Raw genomic sequence first — 15,245 nt, 5'->3', positions numbered from 1 at the left:
GGGCAAAGCTTGACACCTTTTTTTTAGGATTGTATTGGGTGCATATAACGAAATGCCCGAAGGCTTCCAGTTCAATACAGTCCCAGACCAAAACTCACAGTTCACCGCTTGCAGTTAACCACAGACACTTATTATTAATTTAACTTATTAATTCATTTAACTTTGCCATAACCTGCACTGTTACTGAAATAGGCAGCGCTTACCTGTAGACGTTGTGGCGGAGAGGCGGTTTGTTTATTCGTGGTCGCCATAACGCCAATTCATCTACTGCAAGCACACGTGGTTCCAAAGCGCCGTTATCGCCCTCTGGCGGACAGATGTAGTACAACACAATCCTCGCAGTCTAAATCAAATTAACCTGTAAATAAATTGCTTTTACAAATGGGAGCGATTTTTCTAGTGCCTACATTACCCACAATTAATCAGGTTTTTTTTAGTCGAATTCTTCCTGTTTTTAACTGTTGTAGGTGAAAAATATCCAAAATGTTTTCCGCACAATAAATGGTTAAATAAGAAAATTACTAATATGTGTAATCCTTCGTTCTGCCACTAGATGGACGGACATCACACCAGCCCAACTATCGTCAAACAGCCAAAAGCACAAAATCAGGCAGCAGAATTAAGTTAACTACAAGATTAAACGTAAAATTAAATCTTATTACATTTGCAATTAAGGTAAAAATAGATTAATGGTATTACAGTTTTAACTGGTATATCGAGAACCCTACACCTCGTAGCATAACGGGCCTGAAAATTAAAGACTGTTAATTTAGAATATTTCTATATTCTAAATTTACCCACGGTTGGATTGAGTATTGAGTTGTTGATTCAATTAGAATGAATAAAAACTGCAAATAAACACGATCGCGTGAGGCCAAAGTCTCGCTATCGCCCTCTGGCGGACAGATTTAAAACATCACGGTCCAGCAGCATGAATCAAATGAACTTATAATTTAAAATATGTGTGAAAAACAACAACAAAAAACCCTCCAGTTTGATAGTGTAGTCATGAACCCACACCAAAATGTTCACTGTATTAGATCTATTTTAAGTGAAATATTTGTGTAAAAAAAAAGGGGGAAATATTTACTTTTGTTTTGTTCAGGCCAAGAATTACGGAATATTGTTAACTTTAAACTTGAAATATGTTTCTTTGGTTATGTGAGAGGTATTCAATGGTGTGTTAAATTGGTGATTATTAAGAAACAATGATTTTCACCATGCAGAACTCGCTCACTACTAGTAAACATGGTTCCAACGCGCTGATATCGCCCTCTGGTGGACAGATGTAGAACATCATTACGATCCGAACATTCTGATTTAAATTAAGTTAATATTTAATTATTCTTTGTAGAAAATGTTGGTGTAGTCCAAGAATGTTAACGTAAAAGCTCCAGTTAATTTTGTCATCAATACATATCATTGCATGCTTCCACCCACGAGCAATTACCTTATTGGAAAAGTGTGGTAAACACTAAAATATAAAAAAATGAATATGATTTCATCACTTTATTGACGGATGCTGCAAATGAAAACCATTCAAATCAAAGAGCATATCTGGCCACAAATTCAAAGTATGATGAGGATTTAAAAAAAATTTTTTCATGTCATCCATCAATTTGTCAATTTGAGGCAAATGATTTCTACTAACGTGCAAGTTTGTAACGCCATGAAAACCTTTAAGACAAAGTCTGTATTACCTTCAGCAAAGACAACTTTATTAATGCTCAGGTAGCAAAATCTTTTATCTAAAATTACATTTCCAGACATCTAAACACAAAGTAAACTGTTCTGTTAAAAAAGTTCTGGTGTGATAAGAGGTAAAATGTGGATATGCAGAGAAACATATTGTATGTAAAAGCTTTCACTCTGTCACGTCCTGCCACAGGGACAAGCATGCATCAACTAAACCTTCCATTTCAGACTAAATCCAGTGGCGGCTAAATCCTCCTTGAGCTGAATAATTTAACTTACTGATATATTTCCATGCAAGTAAACTTCAGAGGTCTCAAACACATAAGAACCAGAGGACATACGAGGGAGACCTAGGATCTATGAAAATATATTCAACGGATATCCAGAAATAAGACAAATCTATGTACATTTACACCCATTTATATACAAACAGTATTTACATCAGCAACATCACCCATGTGAATATCACAAATTATTTAGAAATCTCAGTAAGACGACTCTTGGGCGTCTCTGTGGCAGTTTGGTCACTTTTAAAGACCCATGTTGTCGTATTTGATACAGGCAAATGAATAGCAGCATACAACCGAGTGATCAATGGTGTCAGTTGTCCAGCAGTAAAGTGCGTGATGTCATCTGACTGAGCGTGAAGTTTAAACAAGGACTGAGCTCATGAACACGGCGCGACTGTCTCAAAATATTCTTCTATCTCCAACTGTTTGGGCTCATGGAGACGTAAAACTGTTCCTGTTGGTTCCACAGCTTAATGGATTATGCTAATATTTTACCTCGTTTAGGGACAAAATAACAAAAAGAAGTGCTTTTAGTTAGTAAACTAATTTCCACCATAAGAGGACAAAATAAATCCAGAAAAATGTGTAAGTAATGAAATTAAATTTAAGATTAACCATCTATTTCAGTTCAAAATAATTAAATTCCAACTATTTTATTTATTCTTCACCATAATTATGACCTCAGTCACGGCATTTAAGATTTTAACTTAAAAATAGTGTGACATATAAAAATCTGAGATTTGAAATCAAATGTTTCCAACTTAAATGTCAATATTTAACTAATACTGAGTCCTTTTAATATTTAACTTTTTTTTGTGGTGGAATTGGGCTGAATAATTAGATTACATTTTTACTGAACCGAATAAATTGATGCTTACATGATGTGTAAAATAAATACTGATCACTGTTATAAAGTCATATCAATATAATTATTGCCTCAGATTGTAAAGATGCTGTCTCTGAATTTTAATCAGTTGTACTCTGTTAGTTACATCAATTAGAAATAATTTCATTCACATACTTAAGACCATTTAAAATGACTCTGAAAACTAAACTATTAAAAATCTCTGGATCAATAAAGTGGAATATTTACATTTCTGTAGTAGTTATTGCATTTTTAAAATTTATAATACATTTAAAACCCTGTTTTCCGCTGAGCAACAACTTAATAAAAATAAACAGTTAATAAACAATCTTAATACCATATTTCTCAAAATCGATGTTAAATCAAAACTGTAACCAAACACAAAAACATGTTTAACAAATGAACCGGTCTGTCATAAGTGTGCATCTCGCCTCAACAGTTTCAATAAGAGTAAAATCACTCAATAAATAATACTTTAAAACAATATAAAAACGGAGGGCCCCACAAACGTGTCACGTGGTCTAAAATCTATAATCACAAATCTACCGTATATTGATTGCTGATGTCAGTGGTTCAGAAATACATACAGGAAAATAAACTCCATCAAAGTCCTCACGCTTCCGGTTACTCACCACGCCCCCGCATGACCACGCCCACACGAGGGGACTATCCTCCGCGGGACACGCCTTCTTCGGCCGTCATGGCGGGACTAATTAAATAGTCTGAGAAGAGTGAAAGGACAAAGCAGCGGTCTGCTCACCACAACAAACATCTGATCCTTCCACGTTCCTCCTGCTTCATTTTACAAGGACGCCATCCTCATAATCAGCACGTGCCAGGGGCGGGGGCATTTCCGGGCTCCCATTTAAAGAGTCTTTGCAGTGCAACTTTTCTCCTCACGATCTCGAATCAGTTCTGTGGCCACAGCGCTTCCTCACGTCATAGATCAAATCCCTCCGTGTGTACGGCGACACCCAGAGGACAAATGTGCGCATGACAAGATTAAATAAGAACTAGAACATCTGGTAATATTTACAAAGGTGTGCTCGTTTTAAAGCTAACGTTATTGTCAATTCACTTCCTGCAGAGATCCTACAAACAACGACTGTGAAGCTAAAACTTGACTGGATAATGCCCTGAAAATGTGTGTGTGTGTGTATGTATGTATGTGTGTGTGTGTGCGCGCGCACATGTTGTGCAGCAACAAACTGAAAATGGTCCAAAACAGCGACATAATTGAAAATATGGAAGAGGATTATTGCCATTTTAAAAAATAATTCAGAAGACTTGCTAAGTCTACATTTTAAATGCTCAAGTTTTTTCCATTAATTATTGAAATAAAAAAAAACTCAATGTAATTGAGTGTAAATCTCAAAAGTAAATAAAGTTAAGAGGGTCAATTTGGACGTGCAATATCAAAATTATGAGATTAAAGTCAAATAAAATAAAACCAATGGAATGTGAGATAACAAAGTGCTTTTGCTGTAATCCTCTTCCACAGAATTTACAGATTGCAAAATACAAATATAGCATAAATAGTTAATGTAAAATAAAGCTTTGTTATTAATAAAACATCCTGATCAGACAAAACATTAATTCTACGTAAAAGCTTTGTTTTTGTCCTACCACAGAGCTAAAACAGCCATCCCTGTGAACATTTACCTATGAGACCGACTCGGGAAAGAACAGCAGCTACATTCCAACTTTCACCAAGTTACAGTAGTCAAAAGAAAAGTTTACTTGTTGGGGAGTCGATCCAAACATGCGATGACGAGCAAACATCAGCGGCTCCGTTCTGCACCCACAAAATCAGGCATTAAAATAAAGTGCAGAGTGAGACCTTCTCTCACAGTGTGGATCGAATGGTTTGCCCATAAATTTGGAATTCAACTTCCTGTTTCTCCTTCTACACCATTTCTAGTGTGTGCTGAGGTGTATTCATCAGCGTGTCTCGACGTGTGTGTCTCATTCTTCTCGGCAGGTTGGCAGGTTGACAAAGGTGAAGATGTTGTACTCTATGAGGCAGGAGAAACACAGGAATACAGAGTACAGGAGGAGACACGTGAAGCCCAGACGTCTGTTCAGTGTCCACTTATTGAGGTGCACTCCCAGAACCTGGACAGGCAGAAGACAGGCAGATGGACAAAGGGTTTACGACTCAGCAGCTGTTCTGCGTTGCCTCATGTCTGACATTATAAAACACTCACAGTGAGAAACACAGATGCCAGCAGGAGTCCAACAGAGAAGATCAGACCTTTACTGTTGAGTTTGATCTGAAAGAGGACATGATCACAGCCAGTCAATGTAAACAACAACAATTTAAAGAATCAACAGCAGGGGCAAAAGCCTGGAATACCAAGCTGCTCTCTGCCCTACTGAGCATAATAAAGGTCATATTTTATTCTCCATGGTTGGGGGCATGTCTTTGTTGCACCATTGCTTGTTTCACCGTGTTATTTCAGGAAGTGACAAAGACCACACTGATTGACTTTTAGCGAGGCAGAACCAAACAGATGGCTTGTCCAACCATCACCACTTACATCTGAGCCATAGTTGATGGCCAGCGTCTTCAGGGCCCAGGGGAGCCCGAGTCCGACCAAGATGTCGAACACGTTGCTACCGATGGAGTTTGACACCGCCATGTCTCCCATACCTGCACGCAGACAAAGGTTGAGTCAGGAAACAGAGAACGGGAATCGGGGAAGACAGGGAGAGGGTGGGCGAAGAGGTCAGATCGATTGTGATCCAAAGAGGTACAAAGACAGCAGACAGAGCCTTTTCAATATTTGATGACAAGCCTAAGAATAAACGCAGATGAAAAGAGGTAGACACCCAGTCAGGCTGATGCCCCTCACCAAGGCCACCGCATCACCACAGGGACGGCTCCGCTCTTCACCTCACCCACAGGTCATCTCCTGCCCTCCTTCATATCCTCTTCCCTTTGATTCTGTGGATATTCCCCTGCCAGTTTACCTTGACGTGCTACGATCAGACTAGCCATGCAGTCCGGGACGCTGGTGCCAGCCGCCAGGAAGGTGATGCCCATGATGACATCTGGGATCCCCAGTGTGAAACCGATCACAGTCACCTGAGATGGACAAAGACAGACACAAGTGGGCCGCCTATTCCCACTTTCAAATATTCTGTTCTATTGCAGTCCGCCACCAGGGGAATGATGTTGATGATGCTTCTGATGTTACATTCTGATGAACGTGTTAGCAAGCATTTAGCATGTTTCTGTCAGGGGGTCAAATGTTCATAAAGATTTGCCAATTTTCAGTTGAATAGTTAATTATAAAATAATCATTTATGATTAATTCACCAAGCGGGAATGAAAAGTTGATGTGCGTTGCTGGGAAGTGTCTCACCATCCAGACCATGATGTAGGAGAAGCCGGCGATCCACAGGGTGGAGCAGACAAAGGACAGCATGAACCAGTTGTCCCAGCGAGGTTTGGAGCAGTTGGGGATGGTGAAGTAGAGCAACAGGCAGAGGGGCCAAGCAAACAGCCACTTCACTTTATTGCAAGCGCCCGCTGCAAATACACACCACACCCACTGAGTAACCCACAACAGCGCAGGCTTCACTGCCTCTGTGGAATGTGGAGCTTCATCGGCAGCTTCGATGAGCATCGGGACCGGTGATAAAAAGAGTGTATTTGATGTGTCTCCAGCAGGTACCTGGACACTGGAAGGGCACAAACGGTCCCTCCCCATCTGCTTCCTCATCGTCGTTCTCATTGTTCTCGTTGTCCTCATTCTCCGTCTCGTTGCCTTCATCGTGGTCATCGTGGCAGATCCTGACAGCTCTCTCAGCCCCGGAAACCCCATTTTCTATACCCCGCCTGCTTCCTCCTTTCACCGGGACGTCAGAGTCCCCGTTGGTCAAAGTGTGAGTGTTGATGAGTCGCTGCCTCTGCATCAGCAAAGATTAACGCAGTGAGTCAGACAACAGCCATGGGACTTTTGTTAGATCCTTCCTTTAATGAAAGAGAAAAACAGTAATGTGACCTCCATTACCTCGGTGATGAGCATCCGAGAGGCCATGGTGAGACGGGTTCTCGGGGAGAAGTGACTTGTGATCATGATTCTCATACCGGCCTCGGAGAAGGACAGCTGGTGGGGGTAGGCACAGAGCAGCTCGTCCACCATCAGCACCGAGGGTTTCCTGTGGTAGTTGGCTGTTGGACACACACACATCCGTTCAGGTCAACAGCTTTTTTTTCTCTTCATGCTCAAGAGGTGTTTTTCTGTTTTGCAAAATTGCATAAAAAAGGCAAACAGGCTAAAATCACACCTTTCTTTAGCAGCACAGCAGTAGCATCGCAGCCGTCATCCAGCTCCGAATTATTAGCTGCTCCGTTCCGCAAAGTGGACGATTTCTTCTTCTGTCTTTCCAGGAATCGAACAATGCGGGAGTTCAGTCTAAAAGAGACGTCACATCAAATCCACTCCATTTTTGACAATGCGCGCTAGTGATGATTACTTTTTCTTACTTCAAAGCTTCTGTAAAAGCTAAAACATCATTTATATTGTAGAGCAGACAACCAAGTCTGAGGCACCTTTAAAGGCACCAAATATATTTCTCAATCAGCTGGTCCAGACAAGATGGTCTCTGTGATCTTCATGGATCATATGTGGCAAAATTAATTGCTTTGTTTATGTTTACATAATTAGCAGTAGGTTGTGATTTTTGGTACTGCAAAAAAGTGGGAATGAATAAAAAAGAAAATGTAATGTGTTCTGATGCATTTTTTTTAGCAATGTCCATTGAATTAAGGACAACATAAAGAATTTTTTATTTTTTTTATCCGTGTTTTGACTCACTTCATAATCAAAATGTAGACGAAATACATCAGAATCAAGGTGAGCGCTTCCCACCTGCAAAATACAGTTGACATTGTCATGAACGACTCTGAAGTTGGAATCAGTATCCACATCGTGTTTCTAAATCAGACTTACCAAACAACCTTTTCATCATATATGAACTGCAGCAGAAAGGAAGGAATGTGGAAAAAAACAGTTTAAAAATGGAAAGTATCTGTGAATCCGACTCTTCGTCCAGGTTATGGACAGTATTCTCACCACTATGAGAGCAGAGATAGACAAGGTGTAGTAGACTGAGTCTCGGAGCAGCGGCCAGTGGGAAAGATGGATAACCTGACAACAACACACGTGAGAACACGTCACACAATCTGTGCACTACTATCAAGATAAGCAAGCTCACGTTGTCTTCAAGGGTGTTACATACTGAAGCATCCACATCTAAAATGTTATCTCCCAAGAATACAATGCTGGCTCAGACCCCGTCTGGACAACATGTGTGAAAACAGCTCTAAAAATTCTCAGTTAACAAACTGCTGAAATATTGTGGTATGGTGATGTGCCCACCGCCGTTATTCTATGGCAGTGGCTGAATCTGGTGTAGGGCTCATGCTGTGCTGTATTTTGCTGCACATTATTCATCACTGCAGCCATCTAGAGAGACAAACGATGAAGTAATGATAAAAAAGATGAATTAGACTTTCTCTTTCTCTTGTTTAGCAGATATTGGTCTGATATAATGCCCAAACTGCTATTTGCCATCGAGCGTCATGGACGACAGGCGGCAGAAACACACAGCTTAAACAATCTTTTAAACAAAAACAAAAAAAAGGAAAGAAAGATGGACACGATTTCTAAGATTTGGGTAACGGCGTACCTGCACGGCGAAAATCCCACACACCCCAATGATGCAGAGGATGTTGAAGACAGCAGAGCCCACGATGGTGCCGACCCCAACGTCCCCTTTCGTGATAAAGACACCTGCACGAAAACAGCCCACGATGTTGAAGTCAGTCTCGAGTGTGAATTAAACATAGGTGAAGATCGTTCGGTGGGATGGTTGTCTACCAATCACAGAGGTGAAGAGTTCTGGGGCTGAACTTCCTGCTGCCATGAATGTTGCTCCGGCAACATCTTCACTCAGTTGAAGACGCTTTAAAAGGAGGGAAGGCAGAAAGAGTCGTGGTCTCTGATGTCGCTACACTGCTTCAGCCATTTGCTGTGGCATTTTCTTACCTCGCATATCTTCTCCAGTGAGGGCACGAAGTAATCATCACAAACCAGAGCCAGAGCGTAAAACATGTAGACGGCCTGCAGGGGAAGGACAAGACACACGTGTTCTCTTTTTACCGGTTCTGGTCCTAAAACTTCAGTCAACATTTTTAAGAAACTTCCTAATGGAGTGGTGAGGAGGAGATTCATTCAGATTCACAGTCCTTGTCAAATTTGTTGATGGAGCCTGAGAGAAGGAGCGGGTGATGGGGAATACATGACGGCTCCAGAGGAGGTCAGGTGACACTTACACAGAGGACGTGCAGGCCCACCGCTCCTTCAATGCGCTCCTCGTTGGTGAAGTAATCCTTGGGGAACTCATGAATCGCTGTGGAGGAAACACACAAAACAACTGGTTGTACTGGGACATATCCAATATTTCTGGGACCTGTGTCAGTTTTTGATTAAAACCCGAGCCAGCCAAAAGGAGACATAAAGAACAAGATCCAGTGGCTCTGCCGCCTCTCTGAGCATCCAGGCTCAGCTTGACAGATGTAACACAAGTATCCATCATTGTGGGCAATCCCAACATGTCACAATACTTTTCTGATTCACAGCAATCACGTGTGTTTTTCCTGTTGCATGTGACACATCTAAACAAATGGCTAGGCTAAAAATAGCCCGAGTCCAGGCTGACAGTGTGTGTGTTTGGGATTTGCTTGGCTAGGGTAACATGGAGGCAGCCCGATGTGCAGTGACATTCTGTCTCTGAACAGCCAAGAGCTCGTGAGTCCCTGCTTGGCCCCCAAACGCAACAGGGGCGCATCTGCTCATAGGAAGTGACAGCGGCATGGAGAAATCATGAGAGAGCGCGAGGAGACTAAACTAAGAATATGATGTCACGTAGAGCCGTCACTGAATGAAAAGGAGAGCTGAGGTAAAGAGAAGGTGGAGCTCAAAAGAAACAAAACCATCAAACTTTAGATAAATTATTTGTTACCATTAGCATTAATGTAATCCAACAAAAGCATGTAGACAAGCGTCCATGTTGCAGCTTTAGTCACTGTGAACTCTTGAACACATTTGTTACAGCTGCTCTCTGTATAAAGGCCACATACATAAAAGCGATTAAGTCCTTGCATCAAAAAGATTGAGCCATACATCGACATCCATTAAAGATTTAGAATTAAACAGACCCATTAACTGACAGTGACCTCTCTTATCGTAGTTATGGCATTGTGACGTACAAATGTGCTCAACAAAAGCATTATATAATGTTATATAATTGTTAACGCGGTTTCTACAGGCTGCTGCATTAATGGAGTCTCTAGATTAAATATAATCTGAGTTAGGTGGTATGGCTATTGTTGGGTTAAGTGTTCATCTTGTTTTCAGGGCCAGGCTGGGACGTTAAACACATGCTCAGCTCACGTGCACCACAACACAGGTTACACTCTTACAGTGCCTGCGTACCACCACAACGAGCAGCTCAAAAATACTATAGACCTGAGGAACAACGCTGGGTTCTGCCATCCCAGCATCACCAACTATCACAGCCCAAAACCAGTTAGAAATTTTAAAGTATTTGTGTGAAAATGTGCTTCAAGGCTGTCATGCTACTTTGATCTTTTATTATTTGTGGATTCTTGCCGATGCTTTTAAACTGACTAAACCTAATGTGACACGACTGCGTCAGTTTTAGTTTTTTAGATACAAATGAAAGATGTCTGTGTAGATTCTCAATCATCCAGGTCATAGTTGTCCAAGGTAGTTTTCTGTGTCAACTGGGCTGTTTTTCTTCTCTTTGAAGATGCTTCTTCAGTTCTGAACTCGCTGGGGACAGGGCTTGAAAATATAGCCCTTGTGGACCATTAGCATGCTAATGATCTGGGTGGTCACCAGAGGGTTGTTCACCTAGTTTCTGTTGAGGTGTCTCCCCTTTGTCTGCTGGCTCACTTGGTGGTGAGTCTCCAGGTCTCCTGAAGTGGTGTGAACGTTTGGTTTGTTGTTGGAAGGAGTGGATGACTGCATTGTATGTGGGTGACAGGAAGTGCCTCAGGCCACCACCTCTGTTTAAGGATGGTTTTTCCAGTTTGACATGGATGGCTGCCTTGACACCCCTCTCAAACCAGCAGTCTTCTCTGGCCAGGATCCGTACTTGGCTGTCCTCGAAGGAGTGCCCACTCTCCTTTAGATGTAAGTGGACTGCTGAATCCTGACCTGAAGAGGTGGCGTGTCTGTGTTGTGCCATTCTTCTGTGGAGAGATTGCTTGGTTTCCCCAATGTACAGTTCCTTACACTCCTGCTGGCACTGTACAGCATAAACAACATTACATTGTTTGTGTCTTGGTGTCTTGTCCTTCAGGTGTACCAGCCCCTGTCTGAGAGCGTTGCTGGGTTTGAACTGAACCCGTATGTCGTGTTTCTGGAGCCGGACAGATGGGGGATCGAATGACTGTGGCGTTTGTTTCTCTCCTCCTCTTCTTTGCTGGGTTCTTGCTTTTTTGAGGTCATGGAAGAAGTAGTCAAACTGGTTTCTAGGACTCAGGCTGCCCAAGACACCAGGACCAAGGAACATCAGAAGCAGAAATTTACCATCCTACTGGCAAAGCTAATGGTTCACAAGGGCTATATTTTTAAGCTCGGTCCCCAGCAGGTTCAGAGCTGAAGAAGCCTTCTGGGTGGAAGGTGAACCGTCTTCAAAAGAGAAGAAAAACAGTCCAGTTGACACAGAAAACTATCTTGGATACAAATGAAAGCACACAAACACACAAGCTGTGTGAGATCAATGTGACAGACGAAACTCACCTTCAAGGGCAGGGAAACACTATCAACCCCCACCGCCAACACCCCACAACTGAAGGCTGCCACCCCCAACACTTACATAATATCACATGGATTACATAAGAGTACAGAGAGAGAGAGAGAGAGAGAGAGAGAGAGAGAGAGAGAGAAATCCGCCAATACATCATTAAAGCGATCTGAGGAGGCCACAGTTCTAAGAGCAGCAGGAAGGTCGACACTTTATGCAGATGACAGATGGCCGTTCCTCCATCCATAGGAAAACATGGCTAGCATCTGTCATGATGCTGAGATACAAAACCAAGAACAAATCAACCACACCATTGTGCAAAGCCACAAAAAAGGGATTTTCTTCAGGTAACAAATGCTGGTGACAATGTGTGAGTTATTCCTTATGCAAGGTCAAATATCCTCAATCATGAATGTTTAAAATTTCTTTTCTGTAATTATTCTAGTGTGACCATCTGAATTACTTTCAAAAAAGTCTAATTTGCGTCGTAGAATCAGAAAATGAAGCATGAAACATTATGTCAGGAACTATCCATGATGAGCTCACGCACAGAAATGATGCAATCCAACATTATTTTAAGTATTTACAGATCTGTGAGGGATCCCCCCCCCGTCCCTCACCATCTACATACAAGATGTCGGATTTACAATCACCACCCTAATGCCAGAGATGGCAGACTGAAGTACTGAGATGTAAAAGCCTGCCACTCCAACGCTGATATTAAGGTTCAGTCTTTTACGTCTCTGGAGTCTCTGTATCCTGATGTACAATGGAAACCGATCAGCCAAGGACAGAAGCAGCCAGCAGGCCACGATCACGCACACGTGAAACACCACATTAGTTTAAAATGATCGCACCCTTGGACTCACGCCTGCTAGCATTTAGCAGTCCAGCGTGCAAACCCCCCCAAAACCGCATACACAGATGGCAGCATGTGGTTGCATTTATCTTCTTGAAAAGGTGGCATTATCAAACCCAAACATCCATCTGCAAAAGGAAAAAGGAGGAAATCACAGAAGGACGTCGGCCCCATTGCTGTCCTTTAAGTGCTGAAAAATGCAAATAAAGGTGTCTTTTCTCATGGCTCTCTGCTATCAACTGATGCTCAAAGGAAAGTAATGGAGTGGAAGGGCTCATTGTCACTCCATCATGGCTTCCTTAATAATTACAATTAAAACAACTGAGTATGCATCATAAATCACATAAAAACCTCTTCACATATTTAATTTAATTCATTTACAAATGATGACTGAAACTATTTACAGAGATGATTGACAGTGAGTGTTTTTTGGTGTGTGTGCGTGTGTGTGTGCGCGTGCTCCACCAACACGGAAAGGTTACATGCTAATACTGGCATTTAATCCGCAGAGCAGCAAAACGTGGACAGCAAGAAATGACATTCTGACCCGGTCTGAGCTGGACCTCCCATTAAACACAAATAACAAATAACAGAACCGTTGTGTGTTTCACCTGAGGATGATCAGACCTGTCAGGTGTCCGCTGTACATTTTGTTATATATATTAAATATTTCATTAACTGGCCATGTGTTGTTGCATAACACTTCTATGGATTTCCAACAGACTGAGGTTAACCGGACAACAAACTTTCAAACTCTTGAAATGTGGAGGGAGAATCCTCTGTAGCAGTCGACAGAGCACCAGGTCCTCAGAGCCTGGGCACAAACATACATGTTATCATGTTCATCACGTTCATCCACTCACCTACAGATAAACAAATACATTAGCTCCATTGTATATATGACCAGGATTTACATTACCAGATGTGGCTGGTATTAATCCCATCTCTTCCTTTCTCGCCCCGTCTCACTCACTCACACACACACACACACCCACACACCCACACACACACACACGCACACACGCCGTTACCGTTACTTTGATGTTCCCTTTATTCCAGAACTAGTGTACATCCACTCTGCTGTAATGCATGACATCATCATCATCATCGCTCACCCTGTTACTAAGCTGCAGCATTATCAGCCACTTAGCCAGCGTTTTCGGTTCACTTTCTCTGAGCAGGTCTCTCAATTAAGAGAGCTTTCATTTTCCTGCTTAGCAGCACAAAACTCACCAGAACATTTATTGAAAGATTTGCAGTCTTTAGGTAAAGATTTCTGTGTTGTGTGTTGCTGTTGAAATGTGTCATTGATAATTTCCTTCTTATCTCCGGCTGGTAACACACAGTTAATCCACACATCCAGGTGTCCATGGTGTCAGCAGATGTAGTCGTGGTACTCGACACACAAACCCTTTCCAGAGAAACATGGGGGAACGGGGGATAGTATCCTGTTTGCTCTGTGTTTAGCTTGTCAAAACTATAGATCGTCATGGTAAATTTGGTCAGTCTTGTTCTCCTTGCAGCTGTATCTGATAATCAATGAAGGGTTTCAGTTGTTGAACTCCTGAAGTTACTTCAACCGTGTCAACAAGAGGATAGAAGTCCACATTTTCTCTCTTTCTGAACTAGCTGAGTTCACATGGAGGGTTTTTGTAATGTAAACATCCCCTGTGGCGCCGAGGAATGCACGTCGGCGTGCCGAGGCATCAAAGAGGGCCTGGACGCAACGGCAAAATCCTCTAGAAGGACAAGAAGGAAGGAAAAGACAGATCGAACGAGGTGTGCTCAGGTGGGAACTGTATACATACACACACATACACGCATTTTCCCATTTTGACACACAACTGTACAAACATGCGCAGACACAGTCTACCACCAGGTCACGCAGTTTGCTGGTTGCCACGGCAGCACAAGGAGGAAGGAATAATCCCATGGAAAATTGTGTTGATTTGCACGAGCATCAAGAAAAAGGGGTCAAACAGAAAAAGGGCAGCGGCTTCCTTTAACCAGGTGGCAGCGAGGGAATTTATCCCCTATTGGTCATTATGTATCATTACATTATTTTAACTCACGTGCAAATACCTCAACGTGCTGACATGGCGGCGAGAGGAGCCACGCTAGGAAAAGTTCAACAGCTATCCAATGAAATTTTGGATTTGGCGCGCACCCACCTTTTCTAAAACTACATCATCACACATCAGCACACATCCTGTTCTGATCATCGGGCACGGTTGGGATGGACCGGTTCTCAATACGACAGCAAACCCTTTGAAAATCAGCCACCAATTTATCCATTTATTCACTGCCTGTTAACTACTGTTCTTCCTAATCAGGTTCAGGAGGGTGCTGGAAAGTTATCCCAGCAGTCAGCAAGAGGCAGGACTACACGCTGGACAGGTGGTCAGTCCTTTACAGGACACACGCAAGCCTGAATAGAAATGGCTTTGCAGTCAAAAAATGGACCATCTAATTTTAGCACACTTGTAAAAAGCACTACGGCCAACCTTCAAGGACTGGGCTGACGGTCCGATCAAAGTCACAGGGGACATTCAGCTGTTTGGTAATTTCCTCTGGATCATGTGAGATGTTCATGAGAGTCCTCGGTAATTTCCACCGAGGAGCAGAAAGAAGGTCCCAGCGCTCTGTACAAGGACATTTATCTTTTTCAGCACATGAAATGCTTAAAACA

The 15,245-nt window shown here is 42.3% G+C and overlaps 1 protein-coding gene across 1 annotated transcript in view; it reads right to left on the bottom strand.

Annotated features, from left to right (window-relative positions):
* Positions 1 to 1,696: 1,696 nt before the first annotated feature.
* The window catches only part of slc24a3 (solute carrier family 24 member 3), a 31,797-nt gene continuing 18,248 nt past the window's right edge, over positions 1,697 to 15,245 (bottom strand). Inside the window, exons 3-17 of the mRNA XM_003963903.3 lie at positions 9,197 to 9,273; positions 8,910 to 8,984; positions 8,742 to 8,826; positions 8,551 to 8,654; positions 7,935 to 8,009; positions 7,812 to 7,837; positions 7,677 to 7,730; positions 7,147 to 7,274; positions 6,870 to 7,030; positions 6,531 to 6,765; positions 6,219 to 6,385; positions 5,824 to 5,938; positions 5,391 to 5,503; positions 5,058 to 5,123; positions 1,697 to 4,965 (exon numbers count right to left, since the gene is read on the bottom strand). Of these exons, the coding sequence (XP_003963952.2) occupies positions 4,816 to 4,965; positions 5,058 to 5,123; positions 5,391 to 5,503; positions 5,824 to 5,938; positions 6,219 to 6,385; positions 6,531 to 6,765; positions 6,870 to 7,030; positions 7,147 to 7,274; positions 7,677 to 7,730; positions 7,812 to 7,837; positions 7,935 to 8,009; positions 8,551 to 8,654; positions 8,742 to 8,826; positions 8,910 to 8,984; positions 9,197 to 9,273 (1,631 nt within the window). The 3' untranslated portion in view covers positions 1,697 to 4,815. The remainder of the gene's footprint in view (positions 4,966 to 5,057; positions 5,124 to 5,390; positions 5,504 to 5,823; positions 5,939 to 6,218; positions 6,386 to 6,530; positions 6,766 to 6,869; positions 7,031 to 7,146; positions 7,275 to 7,676; positions 7,731 to 7,811; positions 7,838 to 7,934; positions 8,010 to 8,550; positions 8,655 to 8,741; positions 8,827 to 8,909; positions 8,985 to 9,196; positions 9,274 to 15,245) is intronic.

The sequence above is a fragment of the Takifugu rubripes genome, chromosome 4, assembly GCF_901000725.2.
Source record: "Takifugu rubripes chromosome 4, fTakRub1.2, whole genome shotgun sequence".
Lineage (NCBI taxonomy): Eukaryota > Metazoa > Chordata > Actinopteri > Tetraodontiformes > Tetraodontidae > Takifugu > Takifugu rubripes.
Note: the sequence above shows the minus strand (reverse complement) of the source record. Positions and strands in the feature narration are given on the sequence as shown.